Raw genomic sequence first — 27,878 nt, forward strand, 5'->3', positions numbered from 1 at the left:
TTAAAAGTTTTCATCATATATGACCCTAATCACATATGTTTAAGGAAAAAAATTCCTATAATCATACCACGCATATTAGTATATCACTAAACATAAATGTTATGTACTAACCGTTAATAAGCTATTAAATTTGTCAATATTGATGTGACATTTGTTTAATGAAACTATTATATATATATATATATATATATATATATATATATTAAGAAAACAGATATTATAGATATATATTTAAAAAATATATACTAATAATTTTCTTAAATAGAAAACTAATATATATTTATTTTGGATCTATATCTTATGCGTAGCAAATGCTCAATGGCTCAACCCAATCCATAAGAGGGTACCACGAAACTCCCAACTTCAACAATCAAGAGTTAATTAACACCTATTATTTCTATATTTTTTTCTCTTTTTTTCACATGATAATGCCTATAATTTATATTTTTTTTGCTTTTTCTCTCTCTTATAATTAAATATTATTTGGCATTTTGGGTATTTGATATAATATATAGGATTAGACAGAAATCAACCTAATCTATTAATATAATATATCAATCTTAATATTATTTATTAGTAGATTATAAAATAAAATAAGTATTTCCATGAAAAATAAGTATAACACTTAAATAAGGTATATTTTATAATAATATTGACAAGTACAATTTTTTTATTGTTTGAGAAAGACATGTACAAATTAAGGAACGCGGTTTGCCATTTTCTTCAGAAAATTATTTTATTTGAATTTTTATGGAAAATGCTCTCTCTAATTTTTGTATGCATATGGGAGCAGCCTTTCATAGTCAAGAGATGAATCTCGAATACTTTTCTTATCGCCCTTTGAAGATTCGGAGAAAAGACAAAGTGTTGAACTAAATTTAGTCGGTCGCTTACTCAGACCATTTGTGACTTACCTTCCACCTGCAACTTACAACCATTTTTAGATGCTTTTCTTTCAAGATTTTTATGCATACCTTCATTCTCGCATTTAATTTGTTAATATATGTGTTCATTCTTATATTATAAATTCAAGTTTCATGATTAAATAAATGAAATAATTTGTATATAATCATACCTTTTCGTATGTTAAACAGATCAATCTTTGTTTCCTCTTTAACCAATTATTCAATCAAATGATATATTTAATATCTTTAATTATTTGAATTCCTTCAACAAGTATTAAATAGAGTTAGATGTTTACAATTGATTGTACGTTAAAATAGGGATTAAAATATATATGTTTAACAAGTTTCAAAGTTCAAAGTGAGAATGCTTGTATTTTTACATTTTAATTTATCTTATATTATTAAAAAAGATTCTTTAAATGTTTATATTTTAAAAATAATATTAATTGTATTTAGATGTATTCATAAAATATTTATGTTAAATAAAGCATTTATTATAAATAAATAAAAAACTGAGAGGGGGAAGGTGGGGTTTGAAGATTGTGGACAGTCTAGAGGGTCAGCCGGACGATGCACGCTTCTCATCATATACGACACGCTTTGGCTTTTACACCACAACAAATTTCTCAGCAATTAAATATAACCATTTTCATATTTACTCTCTTATGTTACGTGCAAGTAATCAAATAAAGTGAAAATATCCTTGTAAAAATATATAAATGAAAAAAATATATCATATACTAACATTTTGAGATTAATTAGGTCAATATCAAATGAAATATTTTTTCTAGCAATAAGTTAAACAGTTAATATCCACACACAACGTGTGTGTATATATATATACTGTAAATTTGTATTAATAATATAATACATTATATTAATAGTGTAATTTACATTATAGTAATAAAACTAATATAAAAATGGATACATATTATTAATAAATTTATATAATATAACATATTATACTGTTCATATAGATCTATATTTTTATGTTAAACAATAATTTTTATTGGATAAAATAAATTTTATATAAATTGTTAATATAGTTGGCTTTTGTGGAAAGAGAGATCGGGTATTATAACGATCACGGCGGTGATAAAGTCGGACTCAATTATGTTCAACGTGCAATTGTCAATCTAATAAATGCAAAAAGTATCTGAGGATTTTTTTTTTTTTTTTTGTGTTTCATATTGAAACTTCGTTTAGAATATAACCTATGAGGGGAATTATTTAATTATCATTAAATTGTTTATATCAGAAAAATTACTTTAGTATACTTTTTAATAATGTGTTACAGTGCTATAAAATAAATTAGCATAATCACGCATTATTTAAAAATTGTTTTATAATTGTGTGAAAAACATAGAAAACAATAATGCATCAAAATATTTAAATGTATGCATTTTTTAATTTTAATTCGTCTAAGTTTTTTTTTTTCGTTTCTAGCTCTAGTTCTAGTAATATTTAAATGTGTGCATTTTTTTCTTTGTCAAATATTGGTTAAAAAAAAATACTTATATGACTAACAGACATTTACACACCTTTGCCTGATTGGTTAAAACTGACACGCATTTGGTAGGGACACATTATCATTTTATTTTACTGTTTTTATAAATTAAGTGTTAAAATAAAATAAACCATTTTTTAATATATAAACAAAAAAAATGCAAGAATTACAACTAAAAAGTTATGTTTTTTTAAAGATGAAAATATATAAGTCTTAAATTAAATATTAAAATACTTTTTTTACAGGAAAAATGCAAAATTTCACCGTGAAAAATAATTCACACGACTATTTATACTCTCGAACTCAATAATTTTAGTGAGAAATGTTGAATCAATATGCACTGACTTTCTTTAATTTGAACAATTTAATCACGAAAACTGAGATTGCGTTTATATATGCAAATTCCCACCATAGAGTTGCATAGAAGATCGTTTCAATATGACACCTAGAGGATCGTATCCCTAAGATCATATTACATTTAGTACACCATGCCACAATAGTCAATACCACGACATACTTACCCATGACCCAAACATCACCTACTATGACATACTTCACTAAGCCACACGCACCAGAAGCCATTACTCATCAAACTCAAAAGGGGCAGAGAAGACCTGATTGAGGAGAAGTGAGTTACAGTGGCAATGACAAGGCGAAGTAGCCCTAGAATTTTTGTTGAAAATTTGTATCCTTTTCAAAACAAGTTGTGTGTGATTCAATTGTACACATTATATCGAAATTAATTATCTTCCTAGATGCCAAGATGGGCGGAGGGTTTATTAATCTACGAATACTAGGGAGAAAAGTATTTTAATATTTAATTTATGACTTAAATTATTTTTTTGATTTGTGAATCTTGTAATGTTTTATTTTATTTTAATATCCAATGTAAGAAAATAATAGGAAAAAAAAAAAATAAAACGGTAATGTGACACATGGTAATGTGGCAAATACACATGGCTTACTTGATGACGTGACAATTTTGGCCAATGTAATGAATTAGCCTTGTGGAAGTCTATCACTCATATAATTGTTTGTGTAACGAAATTTGATGAAAAGGATAAAAAATACAAACATTTAGACGTTACTAGGATTAAAAAAAAATACATTAAACTAAAAGTATAAACCCCATATTACAAGAATGAAAAAGTTAATTTAGTAAAAAATATTATCTCTTGATTTTGTTGTTTCCTTTTTAATTTTCTCTTCATATCAATCAAGTGATATAAATATTAAAGAAAAATTGAAAATGATTTGAAGTGAGTTGTTGTTGTCAAGAGCGGAAGAGAAGAGAGTGGTGACGGGTTTGTCTTGAGTCTTCCATTCCATACTAAAAACGTTAGCAGAGGCATTCCCACATCTGCCAGAAATTGCCCCACTCAACTCCCTTCCAATTTCCTTATTGCATCTGGATCTATGATTTTGCTCCATCCAACCACATGCTTTATTCAATGACAGCATACCATTATTTAATTCTTTCTTTGACTCAAATTAATTCACTCCACTTCTCCATTCATGCTATTCTATTCTATCCCCACAATTCTGAATTCATAGGAATATGTTAAATAGTTTTTTTTACACTTAAATTTTATATATTATTATTATTTTCACGCAATATTTATTTTAATATCAATTATTTTAATAATTACATTTTTTATTTAACTATTTAATTGATATATCAATTAATCATTCACTACTAACTAGACTAACTTTTCGTATTGAAAGTGACAGCTAGATTTTAAAGAATTAAATAACCTAAATTTTCAAAAAATATTTTTTTCTTAGATGGCATGCGAAATTATATAATTCATGTTTTAATTATAACTCGGGAATATTTAGATTAGGTTCATAAAAGCCTTTAATTTATTAACTAAACACGTAAGTTCTTATATATATATATATATATATATATATATATATATATATATATATATATATATTATTTTTTATTTTTTTTTATTTTTTTTACAAAGGAAACCTAAACCTAACATGAAAATGACAATTTTTCTTAGCGATTGGCGCGATTAATTACTGCCTAGCTACCTACATCCAATTAATGACAATCACGTTATGAAATGTACAAGGTGGGCGTTTAGATCCGGTTAAAAAAAAAGGTTTGATCTTACCGAAAAAAACATTTTGCCAACCATGCATTCATATATAATTTTCTTTGAAAATAATTATTATTTGAGTTTAATATTAGTGTACTAATAGTGTAAAATAATATTTGTTTCACTAAAAAGAACTCATAATCAAAAATAATTTTTATGCTTTACTTTTAAATATTTATTTATTAATAAAATCATTTAGTGAAAATTTATTTATTATCTTAAAAATATTTTTCTTTTAAGAAATAAATATAATTTTTACGATTAACACACTCTTAACAAATCAGTTGAGCAATGACTTAAATGAAGTTGCACCCTGATTAACTTAACAACTATCCGTCATATGAACTAAATAATTAATTAGTGACCATTATATATATATATATATATATATATATATATATATATATATATATATATAAGCTGGAGGTATTCTTGATTAGCTAAATTTAGTGAAGTTAACCTCAGAAAATATAAGACTTCCGGTGTTAATGAATTTGTAATCGTTATATTTAACCTATCCTCATCCTAAATCCTAATTGGTGACCACAAAACTACAGGCGGGCACCAGCTAATTAACCTCACAAAATTTCTTCATCCCTCGCATCACACTCGAGCCATTATAATATGCATTGCACCAATTAAGAAATTCGATGTCAAATTGTCAACGCAAGCTTTTCTTGCTATTTGTTTTATTATTACAACTAGCTTGCACATACTTCTAAAACCACATCTCATCTAAGACTTTTTGGGATTAATGTTTAATAGCAATTATGAGAAGAAAAGTGGGAAGTAAATTTTATATGGCCATTTACTTTTATTTATTTATTTATAATTATAAAAATATATTATTATAATTTTTTTAAGATAAAATGATAATAAAATATAAAAATTTAGAAGTTAACATCAGACAGCGTTTCAAAAAAATATTACTAAAAAAATTTATTTACCAAACAATCAAACACACTTTTTAGCTAATAAAAAATTAACTAAAATAACCTTCTAGATACATTCTAAATGACTATTATTATTTTTAATTTTGAAAATTAAAAATTCATTATAAAATGAGTAGTAAAGTTATTATTTTATTTTAAAAAATTATAATTTTCATCATTAAATATTTTATATCTTAATCTTAATTTATCCTCATGAAATATGAATGCAAAATAATATTTAATATATATTTTTACTATTTTTAGTATACAGATAACCGCTAAAGTCTAAATTATTAAACATAAAATCCAATCAAGTGAAATTTTGATAAAAATTATTAAATTATAACTGAAATAAATAAGATAATTTAAATTTATATTTTATAAACAAGTCAATTTTAAACTTTTTAGTTTGGTTCACAACGTAAATTTTTTTCAGAGGTGAAGTTGAAGTTTGAAATATTCAACTTGAGTTGACTCATGCATTTAAATCTTGTTAATTAAATAAGAAATTCTTAATTTTAAAATAGTAAAAAATTATTTTAAAAATTTTTAGTGATTAATATATGAAGGGCATTCTCGCTTATTATTGTGAAAATTTACAAAAATAATTCATCTTTTAGTGAATCCATCTTTTTAACAAATCTTACAATTTGTATTTGTAAACAACTGAAATAAAATTTCTAAATATGACCCATTAGGAAATATTTTTTGTTGGTCATAGTTTAAGTTTGAAGTACTAAACTTAGTTAATATGTTAAAAATACTCTATCGATCTATATCTATTCTTATTTGATAAAATATAATACTTTTTTAAACCTTTTTCAATTTAAATTTAATTTAAAAATATCTATGTACACGATAAACTTAATTGATAACTTTAAACTTCCATATATGATTAAACATTATGGAGGACCAAGTTGGAGGTTTTATGATATTTTCATCGAATATATAATTGATGAGACTTACAAGATTCATGTGGTGCACGTGAACTGCTAATGTACGGGCGGGAAAAAGAACCAATTAACGCAATAACGAATCAACAATTCAACTTAATGAAGAATTTGATGCATGGAACATATGAAAGTCCGAGCAGTATGAAAACCTAATAATTTGAAAGTTTTTTATTTCTTGATCTGAAAAAGAGAGTTCGTAATAGGGAATTCACCATTCGTTCTTTATATTATTATTATAGAGAGGGGGAGACATCAGAAGATAATAATAAAAAAATATAGTGAATGAAAAGTTGGCTTTAGTTAAAAAAAGTTTTAGTTTAGAGTTAACATAATCTAAACGATCCGAAAGAGACAGAGAAGAGGGGAGAGAGAAATAGCACACGAGTGGTTGGTATAAAAAAGAAGAAGAAGATAAAACTGACGTGAGTGTGTTTTAGGTGAGATATATGATATCGTGACACAAAATTACAATATATTTTGGTGAAGGTAGAAATATATAGAAGATAATAAAATAAATAGGAAATATTGTTGCAAAGTGTTTTTGTAGGTGGTGGAAGAAAGGTCCAAGGGCACCGCTTTGGGGCTGTAGCCACCCTGTCCTCTTCTTGAAAAGTCATTTTCTCATCTTAAAAACACCTTAGCGTATACCCTCTTCCCATGTAGGGCCTGCTTGAAAGCTATGTAGATGTTTCTATTAACTCCTCTCTTCCCTTTTATTTATTTTTTATTTTCAGAATTTAAATTAAATCCTTCCCATTTTCTAGAGCGAGAAAGAGGAAGACAAAAATTAAAAAAAAAAAAAAAAACAAAAGTTAACTGAGTTTCGTGATTTGCATATACTAGTAGTATTGGTCATGTTAACCATGAATCTCTTATCTTTGCCTAACACTAGTGTACCACCAAATTCGTACAAATATTACTTTTGTGAGTATAAAGAGCCCCTACCTGAGATTAACTAACTATATACTGTTATTAGTTACATACATAGAGATATAGTCAATGGCAATTGCAGCGGCAAACTCATCACCCACCATGAGCCTCAGCCATAGCCAGAGCCAAGAGGATGCCACCACCAACGACAACAAGCCCGTCGTCGTCGACGATGATCACGAGCACGACATGGTCATGCCCGGCTTTCGCTTCCACCCAACTGAAGAAGAGCTCGTGGAGTTCTACCTTCGCCGTAAGGTGGAGGGAAAGCGTTTCAACGTTGAGCTTATTACTTTCCTCGATCTTTATCGCTATGACCCTTGGGAGCTTCCCGGTATATATTTATATATATATATGTATATATATATATATTAAAGCTTCCCTTTTCTTGAAGCAATTCTGGGAACTAACTCCCCCTTTTTCCTGCCATCTCTCTTTAATCTTATATTTTATTTCTTTTTCCTCCTACATAGCTAATTAACTTTTTCCCTCTTACGCATACATATAAGGTGGTCATGTGCAATATATATATATATATATATATTCATATTTTGTTTCAATTCACGGATTCTATGTCTTGAATTTTGATGAGCAGCCTTGGCAGCTATTGGTGAGAAGGAGTGGTACTTCTATGTGCCCAGAGATAGGAAGTATCGCAACGGTGATCGTCCCAATCGCGTTACTACCTCTGGGTATTGGAAGGCAACAGGAGCTGATAGGATGATCCGAACCGAGAATTTTCGCTCTATCGGCCTCAAGAAAACCCTAGTTTTCTATTCTGGGAAAGCTCCTAAAGGCATTCGAACCAGTTGGATTATGAACGAGTATCGCTTGCCGCAACATGAAACTGAACGATATCAAAAGGTACTTAGGTATATATAGTAGCACATATGTATGTCTCTGATATATAATAATCCGTTCGGTTTCTTCTCGTTCTTCTTCCATGATATCTATCTATCATGAAACCGGCCAGGTCTTAATTTGGTTTTATAATTCAACCCTAACCAGTTAGTTTTAAACCTAAAGTAATTCATATTGGTTTTGGGTTTGGGTTTTCGAGATTGATCGTTTTCTTTAGCTAGCTAGCTTTTATATATCGATCTGGTGTTCTATAGATGCTTCACTTCCAAAATCAAAGCTAGCTAGTTTCGAAGCTATAGCACACCAAAATACAATAGCTAGCTAGCTGCGTGAAACTTGCAGCCACTGATCATGGCCTAATTAAAGTCAAGACACTCTCAAGATGGAGAGGTGAACAATTAATGAGTACGTGATAGAAAGAGGGATTTAAAAAAAAAAAAAAAAAAGAGTTGGCTGAAAATGTATCAAAACAACCAGCATGCACCGTTTGTCATTATTAATTAATTAATTGGGTTTCTCTCTCACACATATATGACTGCATGCATGAATTCATTTTATGCCGTACAGGTACAAGTTTTTCTGAAGCTCTCTTTGATATTTGCAGGCTGAGATATCGCTTTGCCGTGTGTACAAGAGAGCTGGAGTCGAAGACCATCCTTCCCTCCCTCGCTGCCTCCCAACGAGGCCATCCTCATCATCAAGGGCTTCTTCTGATCACATCAATAATAATAAGTCGACGAAGCACAATGAAATGGTTCAACACCACAACATCAACATGGGATTCATGGGACAATCAAAGCCGCCAACAACTGAACACATAGTTGACAAAATTAATGAATCGGAAGCAAGCAGTGATGTCAACACAACTCTTGGACTTTCTAAATACAATGCTTACCGTGCTGCCACCATGGCGCTTCCAGTTGTTCCAATGGATGAGGAAGCCTTGATGATGATGCAGCAATCTAAGCAAGCTGCTGCTGCAGCAGCACATGTTCCAACAATCTTCTCTGCTGGGCCTTCTAGTTCCAACAACAGTGGAGTAGTGAATATGGATGATCTGAATAGGCTAATGAGTTATCAACATCAGTACTACAATGTTCAAAGCCAAAGCCATCCCAATCAGTTCTCTACTTTGCTGATGCAACCTTCACCAATAGTGTCTCTCAGCTCGCTACCAAATCCACTTCCACCCACCTTCTCTGACCGACTCTGGGACTGGAATCCAATCCCTGAGTCACCAAGTCAAGAGTACAGCAACATATCCTTCAAGTAATATGACTCATCAATTATATCTGTGAACTGCACATACACACATATATATACATATATATTATAGATAGAGACATTTATCTGTGCTAATTTCTACTATCAATTTTATGTAGGTTGTACGTTTTCGTTACTCTCTAATTAATCTGGTATCTTATTTTATATTTCAATAAGATAATTGTATGACTTACTTTGATCAATGATCAATATGTATTTGTCGGTAGTACTATTAGGGTTTTAGTTTTAAGCCTTTTCTATTTTATTACTCCGTATTATCTATATATGCATTTTGATTGTCCATTATAAAGAACTAGACCAGTAAAACTTGATTTTGAAGTTAATTACTAGTTTTGTGTAAAAGTATAGGCTGGGTAGTGTTGCTTGCAGTTTTTTCATATAAAACGAACTGTGTTAGTTCTGTCCTAGAGTATTTAAGTTTGAAATTATCATTATTTAATTCTAAACGCAACACTATGAGATTAGTATTACATAAAATAATGTTTTATCCAAACAAATTAAACTTATAATCCCAATATAGACAAGATACCAAATCGTTAAAGATTCCAGCCTCAACTTTCAACTTATTTAATGTAGAAAAACATATGATTAATGTGATTAGGGTTCCAAATCCGAGCACATAAATGCTCCTCTCTTTCTCACGTACTGATACATGTAGTACCATTCCTGGTGAACATAGGGAAATGGAAAATCTCTCAATTAGCACCTATGCGACTTGTGCAAATTAACTAGAAAGCTGAAGGCATTTCATGTTGGATGTATGCAAGATGCAGTGTTGGGCCATTGATCGAGTGGCTTCCAGAATAAATTACACAAATATGGATGTTAATGAATCCATGAATTTTGAGATGTTAGAGGCTTAGAGCCTCAATTTTGATTTTTTCACACCTCATTAATTTTATGACTATCTTACTTGTCTCTCTCTTCATTTTTATTATTATTTTCATTTCTCATTACACGTCACTTATTACATATATTGCTGATAAAAAAATTACATATATCATTTTGAATTTTTTTAATCTTATTTTTCCTACAATATATGCCCTCATAATGGTACAAGAAAACTATTTATTTGTTTTATCACATAAGGTTTAAACTCTTAACTTTATTTTGGTACCATTTGTTAGATATATATAGCTCATAAATAAAGAGATTACAAAAATTAAAGATTTGCCGTTCAATGGGTTAAGAAGACAAAATAGTAGTCTAATATCACATATTGACAAAAAACTTAAAAAGCAATTAATATATATCTTATATCTATCAGTCCTATATCATTTATACAATCAATTCTCTTAACCATATTTTAAGTGATGCACGACTTCATTATTTATTCTCAAATTTCTAACAATTTCATCGTTCAGTGTTAGTTCCAACCTACCATGCATGCTACTCGTCAAGGGAAAATCTTTCAGATTATTGGGTTTGTATTTTTTGAAAATTATCTATTCAAAATCAATAGAGATTAACTCTCTCTCTCCACACACACCCACAACGTTTAATTTCCATATTTCTACGTTTTATTGAATTCTGTATTTTATTAGTATATCATAACTTGTTTCTTTATTTATATAGTTATATGATTTATAATACACAGCATAATTAGTATAAATAAATTTAGTTTAGTGCTTTGCACATTTGGCAACACATATAACAATACATATATTTAAACCTTATCCTTCAAATAGAAAAATAGTGTTTATTTATTTATTTTGATAAAGACTGTCCTTTTAATATTTTCACGGTCAGAAATATTAGTTGATTTAGAAAAATAGCTATGTAGTTAGCATGAGCTAGACTTAATGGTATTGATGTCCAATTTATTAGCATGCCACTTTTTTTTTTTTTTTATTTCCTTTTGAGCTTATAATGAAACACGGGAAGAAAAAAAATGAACATTAGATTAGACCTTATCGATATAATTTTTGTTTGACAAATGCAAATTGTAAGTATATAAGCATTAATTATGAATCTATACTAATAGAATAATGTATCAACATATTAATAGAAATTATTAGTATAAATTGTAAAAAAAATCTGTAAAAAATTAACATATATTAAATGCATTATAATTTAAAAAAATTACACTGTCATCTAACCACAAATAATCACATATGATAAATTTTTTGAATTTTATATTAAAAGTTTAATGGCTATAAACAAACAGTGTAAAATAATTTTATATTGTCATTCAATTATATATTATCATTTAAATAATTTTAAAATAATTATTATTAAAGTTAATTAACTTATGATAAATTATTATTTGTGATTAAATGAAAATATAAAACTTTTCTACAAGTTTAATATACATATATAGTCCTTTATCTCTTACAATGAATATTTTTTTTTTCCAGCAAAACATGTATTCACTTCCATCGCAATAGAATTTTCAATACAATGAGGAATACTAGGGAAAGTATTCTTATATGATATCAATAGTAATTTTTATTAATTGATAGTGTAAAATTGTTTTGCATTTATATTAATATATCAAATAAATTTTGTGTAATATATTATATTATTAATTTCTATACAATAAATATTTAATTTCTTTTAATGAAATTATACTTGTACAAAAAAATATACAAATAAGAGGAAGAAAGATAAATTTAAATTTAAAATGTAATAAATGATGGAGTGGACGAGAAAGATAGACATAAAAATGTAATAAATGTTTATTTTATAAATAATGTTTTTATTTTACTTTTTTAATAAGATAAAATTAGTTTTAATTTCTTTTTAATTGATAGTGTATTTTAATTTTTAAAATTTAAATTATTATATTTCAATTTATTTTTCTAAAAAAATTAACTAAATTTGAAAACGAATTGTGTAAAAGCTTCATTGACTTTTCATAAAGTAGTATTTTTTATAGAAATAGGTATAGTTTAGAAAACTGTTTAATTTCCCTCCAAAAGCAACATTTTTCAATGATTTCTCATATTTTATTTATATTTCTTTACGTAGTTATTATTTATAACAGTATTTATAGAAACAATAACGAGACAATTTTTTTAAAATGTTGTATTGGAACAATAAATTTGTATTTTTTTTAATATATATCACACATATGAACTAAAGGCGATATAATGAGAAAAAATAGTAAGTAAAGATTAAAAAAAAAGATAATTTGATAGCATGACTCCGGATAAATGAAATGAGTCTAGCTAGGGTTATCAATTGGATTATCAGTGAAAAAAGGAGAATTTCAATTTACAAGTAAAAAAAGAAAAAAGTAGAGTTGTAATATGGTAATACTAAATGCACTCTAAACACCTGTTTATAGCAATACATTATACATATAATTTCTCTTTCTATCATATCATATTATCTATATCTATAGATATATGCACTCCCTTTTCTTTCTTTATCTCTTTAAAAAGTACGCATTGGAAGTTTGGAAAGCATGGGATCAGGTTTGGTAGCTAGCTGAAGTCGAGGCTGCAGGTTTATATATATAGTGTGTGATAAAAATGTTCGTTTAATTTATGTTATTTAAAAAAGTATATATCTGATAAAAACAAATTTTTAAGTTTATTCATATTTCTGTCACATATATTAAAATATTAAACAAATTCAATAATATAAAGTTTTGTTGGACATAGGTAGTTATAATAGGTAGTCATGGCACACAGTTAATTTTGGACGTACTTACTGTGTGGTCACAGCCTCACAGACACAGTCACAGTATTTCCCGTGAAGAAAATAAAGGACAAAGCACTTGTTTTGTTGGACATAGTCAGCACTCAGCAAGGAGAATTGAGTCCAGTTACCCACTTTTTAACTGATACTGATACAAATACAAGAGCTAGGGGGAGACAGATGTCATATTTGGAAATTTTTACAATCTAGTCTAGGACTACAATATGTCATTCTTATTATAGTATATTATAATTATAATATTATACTGAGAGGAAGGAATGAATCCTTGATGGCGTAACGTTGTATTTTTGTTCTCTAGTGGAGTATAATTAGACTGCACTCTGATCTAGGACATGTAATTCAATTATATTGGAAGCTTTTTTGTTCTCTGCAGAAGCAGAACTAGTTGCCCTAAACCAATTAGAAGACGTTAATTTGCACACCTTGAGCATTGACGGACCGATTTCATTTCCATGGCTAAATTAGGAACGTCAACAACACGTCCAACTCCAACTCTTCCCCAGGATATGTAATCTTTTCTGTGTAATTAAGCATTACGTTGAAAAATTAAATTACCGTAACATATATTGCATTTATAATGTTTTAATATTTTTTTCATTCTAGTTTCTTATGTTATGGCACAGCCTTTACCTAAATACAATTGAAATTTCATACAGTACATGTTTTGGGTTTCATGCTTTGATCAAGGAAAATAAGTTCTACGTGCACTAGACAATTTTGCTTTAGGCCCACTTATATACTCTGGCCCATTCTTGCATGGTCCAAATTGACAGTTGCATTTGTATTTAAGTAGCGCAAAACCATATTCAAAAATAAAATGACTGAACCAAAATTTGCTAGACCAAAAAAAAAAAAAAGACACACTGATACAAAATAGAATTTGGGAAAGAAAGAGCATAAGCAGAACAAGATATTGTGTTTTCTTAGTAGACAAAAAACGTTACATTTAAATTTAAGTATTAAAACACTTAAAACTCATAAATTGTCGTATATTCATTATACATAGACTTGGTGTTTAAATTGTATTAATTTTTTTTAAATAATTAAAATATTGAATATTTCTTAACTAATATGCTTATGAACAACCATTAAAAATATCATATAATTTGGTCTTTAGAAAGTAACAACTTGTATTACCTCATTCTTTAAAAATATACGTCTATATAAATTTATTTCCTAAAATATTAACTTACTAATTTATAAATTTATCCCCAAAAGATTAATTTATATATTACAAAAAACTAGAGACCACTTTCACATAGTAAATTGTTAAATTTTGTACTCTTGTTTTACTAGTATCATTTTATCTCACAATTATCATCATGAGATAAATTAAAGTGACAGTGTAATCAACTATTGTTATGTTCAACATGACTTATACTTGAGTTGACACATTTTTATTTTACATTCCAACAATAACTTCCTGCTATGCACATTACAGTCCCTCTTATTGCTTCTTAGGCATGTTGTGATCATATATATTCAAGATGGAAAAAGTTGTCTTGCTCCTAGAGATGAATTTTATAGGTTTATCAAGTATGATTTGCTCATTGCTTTAGCGTATGTTTGGATAGAGAATTTTAAATAAGGAAAATAATTTACCAGAGAATTTGAATTTTTGTAATTTAGAATTTATTGTTTGGATGTTTTTCATGAAGAATTTAAAATTTTGGAATTTTAAAACAGAATTTTAAACAATTAAAAATCTGGAATTTCAATTTCCTTCTAAATTAAAAGGTAAGAAATTGAAATTCTCTTCTTACAGTCTTCTTCAAGAAACACCGTCTGAGATCCTAAAATATCGATCGGGTGTGAGCATAGAGAAACACGTATAACTAGCCCACCAATTATATCTTCTCTTTTTTTCATTCATTTTTTTCATCCTCATAATTTTAATTTTTTTTATCCAAACACAAAATTTTGAAAATAAAAAAATTTCAATTGAAGTATTTGAAATTCTTAAAATTTCTCAATCCAAACACATTCTTAGTATTTTTACTTTTCTAAAACTGATCCTCAAATTCAAATTGCTGGAATTAGATATCCAAAATCCAACCCTTTTTGAATACTCAACAACTTTTTTGTGCTGGTTGGGCTTATTGACAAATTTGACAGGTAGGGTGACCAATTTTGATACTTATTGCAAATAGGTGTGGTTAATTATAGGAAGAGATAAACATAATTTGAACTTGGACATAAAAATACATGATGTGAACAAACCAACATGATATTTTTAGAATGCTTATTTGAATTCCCCCTTTAACTAATTGAGTCAACTTTGATTAGTAAACTATCTTAATTAATTTTAATTGCATTGTCTCTCAGGTAATAACAATCTTTCTATATTAATTACTCATTTTCACTGATACATGAGAGACTGTGATGTAGAGACTTAAGCATGAGGATCTAATCAAGAAAAAACTTTCACTACAAAGACTCTCACAGACTCTAAAATGTTCAGGGAAGCCCTAATTATCACGACAAGAAGCCAGATGAGAGATTATGTGTGAAAAAGTCAGTTAGTATAATAGAATGCACCCACTCATTACTTGAAGTGCTCACATGTTTAGAAAAATTAAGCATCCAAAAAGGAGCCAGAATTTGCATGGCTCCATTGACATGCATGATCATGTCGTACGCTTGATAAATACATCAAAAAACATATTTCTTTGGTATTCATTTAAAACTTAATACTAATAACAAATGTTTATTTGTCATATATTAATTCTTTTGCTCACGAGCAGAGGACATTGGTCAGTCTAAACATGTCTATGAGGTATTTCTTAAATGTTTATTTACCATTAATACCTACATTATAAATGTACGTCTTTTATATTTTATTTCAAGATATTTTAAAATACAACAATACTAATAATATAATGAGGTATTTCTTAAATATTCTAACACATACAATCGGGGACGGACCAAGGAATGGATGGAATGGGGGCCGGATTTTCTTTTACATAATTATTTAAATTTTAATAAATAATTATTTTAAAATAATAAGTTTAAAAGATATTTATTATTAATTTTATAGATAAAATTAAAGATATCATCTACTACTAAAAAAAGTTAAACAAATATTAAATAAAAAACATATTTTTCTTATATATATATACATATATATTAATATTTTTTATTTTTTAATTTTAATTTTTTCTCATATATAAAAAAGGTAGGGGGACCAAGGCCCCTACTTGCCCCCTGTAAATATCTCGTTGCTTTGCATCTTTCTGTTTATTTTTGAATGAATCTCGCGAGTTATTAAACATGAGATGTTCACAATTTTTTTTTATTGATTTCTCGTTAGAAGGTTTATATGTAATTATTTTAATTATTCTAATTAAAATATTTGACTCTTTAGTGGGTTTTGAATGTAATATACTTCATTCATCTTATTATAATTGTTGTCCTAGTTATTTTGTACATACAAATTAAGAAAAATAATAAATAAATGAAAGAGAAAAATAATTTTATAAAATTAATCTTATCATTATTAATTAATTTTTGTTTTATTTTTGTACTTTGTATCATTAATATTATAAGAGATATAAATGAAAATAAGAAATGGATGTTATATTAACAATTATTTTAAGATAAATTTTTTCTTTTTATACAAACATTATGATAGGATGGAGTGAGTATAATTTAAATTAATGAAAGGAGCTGAAATAGTATGAAAATAGCCTGAAGTGAATGCAATTGAGCCATGAAACATTGCATTAGGACAAAGTGGCAGCCTAGAAAACGGAATAAAGCAACTGCTAATTAAGATGGTGAGAAATTATATTCTGCTGTCCTAGTTGGAGAGTTACCATTAACTTTTCTAACACCTCAAAGTGATCCGATCGATGTTGGCTTTTGATCATATTAATTTGAAAGAAAACGATAGAATTTGCATTGTAATCTGTAAAATATAACGTAAAGGGGACAAGTGAAACTTGAAGTAACTCAACTGGGCAGATCAGAGAGATCACAATGTGATTGTTCATCATTTAATCATAAAATAGATCGAAGAAATGAACCATTAATCGGTTTGTCTTGTTGTTGAAGGGAGAATTCTTGGGGAATCGATCAGGACAAAAAACCTAAGCAAGGCGGAATTAAATCAGTGCCATAAGGACACTTTACGCACTGCCGTCTAATATAATACCCATGTTGCTTATTTTTTACTAGCATGTTTGGAAAGACAAGAAAATCATGTTTAAAATATAAAAAAACTATTATTAGCTTTTAAAAATCATATCTGAAAATGTAAAAAAAAATGGCATTCAACCCGGAAATTAACCCAAACATGCCAGCCAGCATCGTCTAGGAACAGCAACAGAGAAACTTACACGTGGCAAAACCTCCTTACATATTGCACTTGTCAAGTTTATGGAATGATATATGGATGTCGTAAAACAATTGATTTTGTCAGAAAATTTTGATATAAAAAAAAAATGGTTTCTTATATGTAACTATTATTTAGAATAATTTCTAATAATGTAAAAGTCTTTACTGTAAATTAAAAAAAAAAGGAAAAAAAGTTGGTTAAAGTAGGGTGGAAATAATTAATTAGTTGAAAAATTGAAGAGATGAAGGTGAGTGTAGTTAAATGAGGGTGGACTTATAAATAAGGAAAGCATATTTGATGGGCTTGAATTGCGGTGAGTGACCGACAGTTGGATTGTAGTGGAAAAGATGAAATGAGAGAATTATTATGTGTCTATAATAATAGTTATTGAAAGTTGTGAGGAAGGAGGAGGATGGTGTCCCCGATGTCAACGGTTCTGGTGACGGGAGGGGCAGGCTTCATCGGATCCCACACGGTGCTTCAGCTTCTGAAGCAGGGCTTCAGGGTTTCCATCATCGACAACCTTGACAATTCCCTCATCGAAGCCGTTCACAGGGTTCGCCGCCTGGTCGGTCCTCATCTTTCCAACAACCTCACCTTCTTCCACGGAGATCTCCGCAATGTTCAGGATTTGGAGGCAGTGTTCTCGAAAAGCAAGTAAGTGACGGTTATATATAAAAGTAAGAGTGTGTTTGTGTTTCGATTTGGAGAACTAGCTAATAAGAAAAGAAAGACACTGAAACAGGTTTGATGCGGTGATCCACTTTGCTGGGCTGAAAGGTGTCGGCGAAAGCGTTGCAAAGCCCCGGCGTTATTACGACAACAATCTAGTGGGGACTATAAACCTTTTTGAAGCAATGGCTAAATACAAGTGTAAAAAAATGGTTATATCATCATCGGCAACTGTTTATGGGGAAGCTGATAGAGTCCCATGTGTGGAGGAGGAGGTGCATTTGCAGGCCATGAATCCGTATGGAAGAACAAAGCTGTTCGTAGAAGAAATAGCCAGAGACATCCAGAGGGCGGAGACAGAATGGAGGATCATTCTGCTTCGATACTTCAATCCGGTTGGTGCCCACGAGAGTGGACAGATTGGGGAAGATCCAAGGGGAATCCCCAATAACCTCATGCCTTACATTCACCAAGTCGCCGTTGGCAGATTGCCTCAGCTCAATGTTTATGGTCATGACTATCCCACTAAAGATGGCACCCCGGTCACTCACTCACTCACTCACTCTTGTCTTTCATTCTCTTTTCTTCCTTCCTTCCTTCCTTCTTCAGCTTACAACAATATATCTGCAGATCCGGGACTATATCCATGTAATGGACTTGGCAGATGGCCACATTGCTGCCCTCCGAAAGCTTTTTGCAACAGACCACATCGGTATCGTATCGTATCATATGTGCTTTCAATTCAATTTCTTAATTATCATATCTTTGTTCTTGATAACTTAATAAATTAGGTTGTAGTGCCTACAATCTTGGAACTGGGCGTGGCACATCCGTGCTTGAAATGGTTGCTGCCTTTGAAAAAGCTTCCGGCAAGGTCATATCATATTATTTTTCATCTTCCTCTCCTCGCTCACATGAATCATCCACTCCACTCAACCTGATTTCTTAATTTTCCAGAAAATTCCATTAAAAATGTGTCCCAGAAGACCCGGGGATGCTACTGCTGTATATGCATCTACGGACAAGGCTGAGAAAGAACTTGGTTGGAAGTACGTACCCACCATCGCTTTCTTTATTTTTACTTGCTCCTCTCAATTTTATGATCATTATCATTTTTTATCTCATGCACAACAAAATTAAAGATTAGCTTTATAATTGTATGGTTTACTCTGCATAATTATGACAAGCCAGCTTATGAATTGGTAATTAAAAGGATGAGGTCTATAAAACAAACAGTTTAGAGTTATTATTATTATCGTCTTTTTTAATGGTGCAGGGCAAAATACGGTATAGAGGAAATGTGCAGGGATTTGTGGAATTGGACAAGCAAAAATCCATGGGGATACCAGGGGAAGCATTAAATGAAATTGGGTTGTACTTGGAGGAGGTCTTCCTCCACCATATCATATCATCTCCACTCCAGATATAATATGTTGATGTTTCTTTTGTTGATACAATTGATTGATTGATTCTTTACACTACGTATGTTGTTGGCCTAAATAATTGTCTGATTATAATTTTTCATATTGTAGAAAGGACCACTTTGATGAGTCATATATGAGAATTAATTTAAATGATTTCCCACGAAACAGCGACCAATGTCTCTTCATAATTATTTGTTGGCTGCAGAGACACTTCAGTTCTTTCAAATTTCTTAGAGATTGCTGGCTATGCTCTGTGGCACATGCCGAAATCAATCCATCGATACTAACCATGTGTTTGTTTGCCTCTACGTCCAAATGAAATGCTTCAATTTTCTAATAAAAACAAACGTGAAATGAAATAGCTTTTACTTAGTTAGATATAGAAAGTGCTTTTTTTTTTTTTTATTCAGCCACTTAGACATGTGTTTCTTCAATTTTAAACTCTCAGCTTTTTTCGGTTATTTTTCTTCTTCTCTTTTTAGTCGGTACGGACTGTTGTGATATAACCTAATAAAAATGATAATATTTCCCTGAGAGCATGAGTTACTAAAGGTAAAATTTGTAAAACGAAAAGAAAAGAAAGTTCTAAACTTTTAAAATTAGAATAATTCCAAAATGATTAATATTTTAAAACCAATGAAGAAAAATAATAAAATAGTCTACAGTATGAAATAAATACATGACATAAATGTCGAAAAAAAATCCAATTGACAAAAACTTATTTTATTAACCTTGAAGTACTCCTTGGTAATCTAAACAGAAACGGGATCTTGATTCATTATTACAACAAAAATGAGATTTTCTAAAACAATTTAATCCAATATTCCATAGTGTTTAACTAATTTCCACTTCTCTTACTTTTTTTTTCACATATCAATGAATATTAATTTCATACCCAGTGAGAGTAGGGACGCTTGGAAAGATTTGAAGATATCAAACTTTTTTTTTCTTCTAAAACATTTTTTTATCAATTTCTACATCTATAATTTTATTCTTTTTAATTCTTACGTCTCTGTCATATTTTACTTCTCTTGCTAGTTATTTTGGTTCACTTCACAAAATAAGAGGAAAGGAAAATGTAGATTCGTTGTCTGTTCCTTGTCTTGCAATGAGGTGTCGGTGTTGTTAATTTTATACCGATAACGACACTAATTTTGTGATGTCATTGCCATATATACTTGTATGCTTCTGGTAGGCATGCTAAGAAAACCCATACACATGGTATCCGTTGGAATTTGTCCCGATTTTGACGGATAATATTCGAGTTGATCGGGTATGAGTTCAGGTTCAAATTTTTTCCGATAACCAAAAGTCGAGTATGGATACGGGTATGAGATTTCTAGACCCGTCCCGATCCTGAACCCGTCTCAATCCCGAACATGTCCCACCCGTTAAAATCTTTAGAATTTTTGCATAATTTAATCAAAAGACATGAAATTTTTATTGCTAGTTAATTTTATTTTAGAATTTTTACATAATTTAATATTATTTTCTTAACTATTTTTGTAGACACACACGTTATAATAAATTTATTGATATATAAGTAGTTAAAAATAAATATTTAACAATTAATTTATTTTTTCTAAAATCAAATTTTTAATATTTTTTTTACAAAAAAAATATTTTTCTAATTTGAATTGTGTATCGAACGGGGTTGGAGATATCCAATAGGTACGGGAATGAAATAATAAACCTAACCCGTTAGATGTCGGATACGAGTAAGAGAATGAGAATATGTTGAAAAGTGAAGGTAAAGGATTGGAGAGACAATACTCCTATTCACCCCGCCCCATTAACATGTATAGTTATTAGTACCCCTACTACATCTATCGTAACCTCAACTACTAAGCTAAGAAAGACGTCTCAATTCAATACCTTGTTTAGGTGAACAATGCGTTGTCGAGCCATTTTAAAATAATGATTGGACTTAGGTGGTGTTACATACAATCTAGTATTTTTTTCATTAAATAAAAATTTACAAAACATGTGGTGGCAGCGCCCACAAGTATCTGGATCATCACTTTTTGTCTCTGTAAACCAGTGGGGTATGTGACTTGCTAGCTCTCTAAATAGATTCCTCGGTGGGTGGTCTCCTTTTGGTATGCCCATAAACAAAATATAAATTAATGTTGATTTTTTTATTGATTAGAGATTATTTCAATTGTCATCCTATGTAGAGGAAGACAAGATGTATATAACAGAAATTATGAATTTAATTAAATTATATTAAAAGTAAAATTCTTTAATTATGATTTTTTCCACTGTGATATTAATATGAAATATCTATTGATTTTATAGATAATTAATCTCTCATGAAAATTACTTATATTGTATTTGGTTTAGAGAATAAAAATAAAGAAAATAAATATATAACAGAAATTCTTAAATTAAAATAAAGTATAAAAGATTAAAATGTCTAGGAAGTCACAAAATTTCTCATCTATTTCTTTCCTCACTTTCTAAATCAAAGACAGTCTTAAAGCATGCAACCCAATTCTATTAGGTCTTACAATTTGGAATCTCCCACTTTCATATATATATATATATATATATATATGGTAATGTTATTAATCAATATGGAATCTCAAACATTAGTACTGAGAACATATTAGTAATTATGATTTGTTATTTATACTAATAATAATAAAAATATTTTTCATTTGGTGTTTATATTTTATTGAAAATTTTTATTCTTAAATTACTTTTTCATAAAAATAATGTAGTTTTCTTTCAACCTACAGTAACTTCCCACTACTTATGTATTGTTAGGATTTTTATTCTATAACTTTTTTATTAACGGTATTTAACTTCTATTTTTTTGTTTGTTTATTTATTTATTGTTTTAAAAATTTAGAGAAGTGCATTTCTTCTCCTAGTATATGATAAAATGTTCAAAAATTATAACAAATATGATTTTTAATTGTGTGTGGATCAATTAACTCTTGAATACAATCACTCCTAATCTCATATTGTATGTTCAGTCATCCACCCCTGAATTCTCATATTTGGTACACTCTAGTTTTGTTCTAGCTGGCACTTCACAGCCCATTGCCCAACATTTATTGCCGTAGTTTATTTCTGTTCATCTAGCAGTGAGGTAGAAATTTCTTGGATTTTGTAGACACTTCTCAATCACAACTCATACCTGAGACTTGAAATTTTAGAATGTAGTACTGTAAGAAAGTAAGAAACTGGCTATTTTTCACCTTTTTGTGTAACATGAATTGTATGATTTCATTTATTTATATTTAGCTCCCTGGCTTCCAATATTATTATATTACTGAGAAATATATTTTTTTTCAGCTCAAAACATTTTGGTTACTTGCTTCAAACAGTCTCTTGATATTTTGTTAAGTTGCTTGCTTGTATTTAGTGTCTGAATGCAAAAATTTAAGAAGCTTTTAATATACTTGACATCACTATGAATACTATTTTTTCAAGTATTTAACGTGATTACAAATTTAGCACTCAAATTTGAAATCATTTGGTAGGTTAAAACTATCACACGTATGTTGATCGACGTTATATTTTTCCTCATTCAATAGCTTTTTTATTTTCTGAATTCCTCATTCAATAGATTAGTACCCAAACTTCTTATTCTTTTTTTTAAAAAAACATTTAATGGATTCGATCGTTTATTATTGTTTATAAAGAAAAATATAAATAGCATAAAAATTTAGCAGCCATAGAATTTGGACCGCACAGGTTGGTTGTTCTTCAGCTGCAGGCAACTTAGAGAACCCTGGTCCATGTTCAATTGTTTCCCAATTAATATGTCCTAGAAAATATTAAACGTACAAAAAAAGAAGAGTGGATCTTGCTGTTCATTTGAAATTTTGAATTAAAGCACTTCATTATTTTAATTGATTTTAAATTAGCAATGAATACAAATTTACTTATGCCCTGCGGATGTGTTGGAGATCCTCTTGGAAGATTATTCTTGCTTGTCTTTTGTTTCCCATTTCACCAAAAAAAACTTACTGGTCATTTTATACATTTAGCCAAAGGAATCAAATTTAATACAAATTTATATTAATTTTAAAAGGAAAAATAACAAAATAATACCAGACCAAATAGGCCATGTAACAAAAAAACAAAGACTAAACAAGTCCAGCCTAGCCCATTGATGGTCCTTTTTAGGCAACCTTTTTTGACAATCCAACTTGGACCAATTTTGACAGATTTAATTGCACTATTCATTCATATTGTTATTTATTAATGATACAATTGCTATCCATTAAAAAATTGCAACAATTCATTCAATATATATTGCACTACTCAAAAACATCTACAATTACTCAAAAAAAATCATCAACGATTCATAACACTATATTATTGTTGCATAAAACTCAGCACCTTTGAAATTGTGCTCCTCCTCGCTGCACATAGTTCAATAATTCAGAATCAAGCTTTTGAACTGAGAATAAAATTATACTGTAATTAAATAACTCTAAACTCGTTTTAGCAAATTCTGCGGAGTGATACTCATGTCCTTTAATGAGAAGTCAAATTTGTTATTCATCTACGATACTTCTCTTGTCAGAGACAGTCCTTTCAACCACTCTGCATACCGAATGGCTATTCTTGCTATTTCCACTTCCACTGGCATCTTTCTTAGTGACAGAACGTTGCATGATCCGTATAGGAATTCCACCCAAATCGAAGTCCTCCTTCAAGGACTTGGTTAAGAACCTAATGTCTGTATCAGAAAGCTGAGTCTTCCCACGCACAAACGCAACAAATGTAGGTGGCCGGGCCTTGACCTGAGTGAAATACTTAACCTTAGGCTGTGCTGCTTGGTCTTTCCAAGAATGCCTGCTCATAACCTGATCAAATCCAATCCAAAGTGAGAAATAAGAAAGCAAATTTACTTCCAATAGCATATTTTACTGTTACAAAAAGTGATGATGGATGTACTAATTGCCTTTTGCAACCAACGGTTTAGACGAGCTGTAGGTAATCTTGAACACCATTTTTCATAAGTATCGATGACCTGATTCAAGACAGTGGTCCGGCCCCTTCCCTCCAATGCTGAAATGAATACAACTGGGATCCCTGTTACCTGTTGACAATGTCAAAAGTCAATGTTGAAATTGGTAAGGACTGCATGATATGTCGACAGCCGTCGACAGCCTCGCAAGTTACATATCTTCTCAAGTTTGAACCATGACCAATTTTGACATCTATGTCAAAGACATAAACACTTTAAAGCATGATGCGTGTGTGTGACAATCCAATTTATTGAACATCTAGACTTATTATTACATGACAGACCTGAGGTATAATTGTCTGAATTTCTTGTGGAACAACTTCCATAACCTTCTCATAGGATGACGATTTGTGTTTGCCTCTTAGAAGGTCCATCTTGTTCACAATCACAACCAGCCCACGTCCTTCTTCCACTGCCCGTCTGGCTATAACTACTTCAGCATGTTTCATACTTCGTCTTGCATTTATAATCTGATCAATACAGATTTTTTCAAATAAAAAAATATTATCAATACAAAATGTAATTGCTAATGAGCATATAGAAAAATCATGCTGATGGATCACACTTACAAAAGAGGGTATTCCACACACATAATTCACAGTCTTTCATGCACTAAGTCCATCATAATTGACAGGATAACTTCATATAAGGGGTAGGTACACAAAACAGAAGGGGATGAAATGGGACACATGTTGCTCACCTCAGGAAGAACACTACACATGCTCTATGGAATCTTCAATGAATAAGTATTTCAAACCAAAATCAGCAAAATCTGAGCAGCAAATTCAACGTTTCCAACCAGTAAACAAATTACTGGAACATATTTTAATAGGTTTAAATTTGTGTTTATTAATAGAAACATGTGAACTAAATTGGAACAATAGAGTAGACTTTATGAAATTGCAATTTATCAAGCTAAAAAATTGTCTGTATTATATCATAGTTATGTGGCATTCTCCAAAATGTAAAATGCATGTAACATATATATACCTCTTCTGCATCTAGTACTAAAGCAATTATATGAGCCCGGAGTAGACTCTTCCTTGATTGCATAATGCTCAAGGATGCTGCTCCTTTCTCCTGCTTCGTCCTCTGCAACCAACCAGCAGTATCAACCTGAATCACAGCATAAACATGATTATATTTATAAAATGTAACTGAAGTTTCAATATCAAATATATACTTAAGTTTATTACCCTTGAAGCAAAAGTATATTCAGCATGCCTATCAAGTACTTTCAATCAAAATATAAGTTTGGATGCTTCGAACCATACTAAGCATCATGTTTGACAATTAATGTGCCAAAAAAAAAAGATTACTAAAGAATTAGAGCAAAATCAAAATTATAGCAAGTTGATCATGCTCAGCAGACAAAATTGTACAATAGCTACTATGAAAATATATTCAAAGGTTAATATGAACTTTAAAGAGAACCTGCTGACTTGCAATTGCATATTTTTAAGATTGAAAATCAGAACAAGAGACACATGCATGTATGCTCACATGCACACGTGAAATGGAAAAGAAACATGTGTCGATATCATCTAACTTGAAGGTCAGAGAAACAAAGAACTATTATGTTTTCCTCTTACAATCAAGATTCCTACTTGTATCTCCAATCTCCATCAATACTACCAGAAGTACAGAAACAAAGCATTCATGGATTATAGATACTTACCAGATAAATTGTTCTTCCTTGAAATTCAAACTGGGTTCTGATTGAATCTCTTGTCAGACCAGCTTCAGGACCCACAAGAACACGGTCTTCTTGCAACAATGCATTCAATAAAGTTGATTTACCAACATTAGGGCGTCCTACAATGGCTAACTGCAATGGCAGCTTACTTTTGTCAACATCAAGGTCGCTGCTGTCCTCGACCTCGTTGTGGCTATTTTCGCGAGCACCTTCTTCTATTATGATTAAATTGCATGACAGAAAAAATCATCAACAAATAATTAGTTTAGCAAGTCCTTCCATGTACCCAAAATGATAACCAAAAAATAATCAAGTAGTTGTAGTTATGATTCTTTCATTACTGAATGGAATGTCATAAGGTTTGACTTACCAGTGAAGACACGAAGCATATAGTCCTCGAGGAGAGGCTTAAGAGACATATATAAGTCATGCATACCGAGTCCAGTCTCAGCAGATATGGCAATAGGATCCCCAAATCCCAAGCGGCACATTTCGTTTGCAGCTGAAGCCAGAGAGCCAGTGGCATCAAAGAGTGATTCGGATTTATTCATGGCAACAATAGGCTTGATTTGAGGTGCATGTTTCCGTAACCATTTTCCAACCTGGAGATCAAGTGGATGAAGTCCAGCTCTTGCATCAGTGAGGAAGAGCGCAAAGTGTGACTTTGCTAAGACGTGTGCAGTGATAGAAGCTGTTCTGTGGAGGATAGAAGCGGAAGTGGCTTCAGCTTCCAAGCCAGCAGAGTCCAAGACCCTGAATCGTAAGTCGGCCAACTTGGCAAGTCCTTCTCGTATGTCACGGGTAACATGGTCATCGGGGGTGTTATATACCAGAGCCTCCCTCCTCCGAATAAGACGGTTGAACAATGCAGATTTCCCTACATTAGGTCGCCCTAGAATGACGACAGTGGGAAGGCGACTAATTTGAATTTCAGTAAAATCAAGAGGTGCAGTGACCACACTCAGGCTAGAAAATCCCCTCTCAGTCACAGGTGGAATGAGATGAACATAGACAAGCCTCCGGATTCGGCTCATTTTATCCCTTGAGCTAGCTAGCCAGCCTATGTACTGAAGTTTAGCATGGTTTTGCTCTACCTTAAAACTCTCAAATCCCCATTTTCACTCAAAACCATCAATTTACTGAATTTTAAACTGTCGATACTCTAACAAATTCATTGCCATTGCAGTGGAATGAGTTTGGAATAATATAGTTCTGTTCACATTTAACATTGATTAGTAAAAATCATTTCAAAGGAGGGGATTTATAATTCGAAACCGTGGCCCTAAAGTTTGGTCATGCAATATAGCTTACCAATTGCAGAAATGGGGCGTCTTGGAGAAGAACGAGAGAAACTAGTTGCTGTAAATGCGTGCGACAGTGGGTGGTGCGTCTTTCACGAAGCCATGGCTGTGTTGGAAGGCAACGACCCACTGGTTCTTCTTCTTCGTCCCAAGCCACTGGGATCACAAACCAGATCGGCAACGTTCCCTGTTTGCTGGTGGCGATGCTGTTGAGCTTTGGAGGGTTGGGGACCAGGGTACACGTTCCCTGTTTTTGCCTATAGAGACTGAAAAAAAGATTATTAGGTCAATTTCAATGGTTATTTTCTAT

General features: G+C 30.5%; 3 protein-coding genes across 3 annotated transcripts; 2 read left to right on the forward strand and 1 right to left on the reverse strand.

Annotated features, from left to right (window-relative positions):
• The first annotated feature begins 7,101 nt into the window (after nucleotides 1-7,101).
• Nucleotides 7,102-9,567, forward strand: LOC100812779 (NAC domain-containing protein 35). The gene is made up of 3 exons (XM_003528674.5): nucleotides 7,102-7,672; nucleotides 7,934-8,202; nucleotides 8,804-9,567. Exons 1-3 carry the CDS (start codon nucleotides 7,408-7,410, stop codon nucleotides 9,470-9,472), a joined length of 1,203 nt encoding a protein of 400 aa, XP_003528722.1. The 5' UTR covers nucleotides 7,102-7,407; the 3' UTR covers nucleotides 9,473-9,567.
• An 8,223-nt stretch (nucleotides 9,568-17,790) lies between these two features.
• On the forward strand, nucleotides 17,791-19,746 carry LOC100805114 (UDP-glucose 4-epimerase GEPI42-like). Its single transcript, NM_001254679.2, is given in 6 exon segments — nucleotides 17,791-18,142; nucleotides 18,231-18,699; nucleotides 18,788-18,869; nucleotides 18,949-19,031; nucleotides 19,115-19,206; nucleotides 19,434-19,746. Coding segments are annotated over 6 exon segments (1,056 nt in total). The 5' UTR covers nucleotides 17,791-17,897; the 3' UTR covers nucleotides 19,519-19,746.
• A 4,104-nt stretch (nucleotides 19,747-23,850) lies between these two features.
• LOC100813316 (GTPase Der) lies at nucleotides 23,851-27,843 on the reverse strand. The gene is made up of 7 exons (XM_006584066.4): nucleotides 27,579-27,843; nucleotides 26,638-27,479; nucleotides 26,250-26,482; nucleotides 25,562-25,687; nucleotides 24,856-25,041; nucleotides 24,506-24,643; nucleotides 23,851-24,407 (listed from the first exon to the last, which is right to left on the reverse strand). The coding sequence occupies exons 2-7, from the start codon at nucleotides 27,299-27,301 to the stop codon at nucleotides 24,096-24,098; spliced, it is 1,659 nt and encodes a 552-aa protein (XP_006584129.1). The 5' UTR covers nucleotides 27,302-27,479; nucleotides 27,579-27,843; the 3' UTR covers nucleotides 23,851-24,095.
• Nucleotides 27,844-27,878: the final 35 nt, after the last annotated feature.

Source organism: Glycine max, chromosome 7, assembly GCF_000004515.6.
Source record: "Glycine max cultivar Williams 82 chromosome 7, Glycine_max_v4.0, whole genome shotgun sequence".
Taxonomy (NCBI): Eukaryota; Viridiplantae; Streptophyta; class Magnoliopsida; order Fabales; family Fabaceae; genus Glycine; species Glycine max.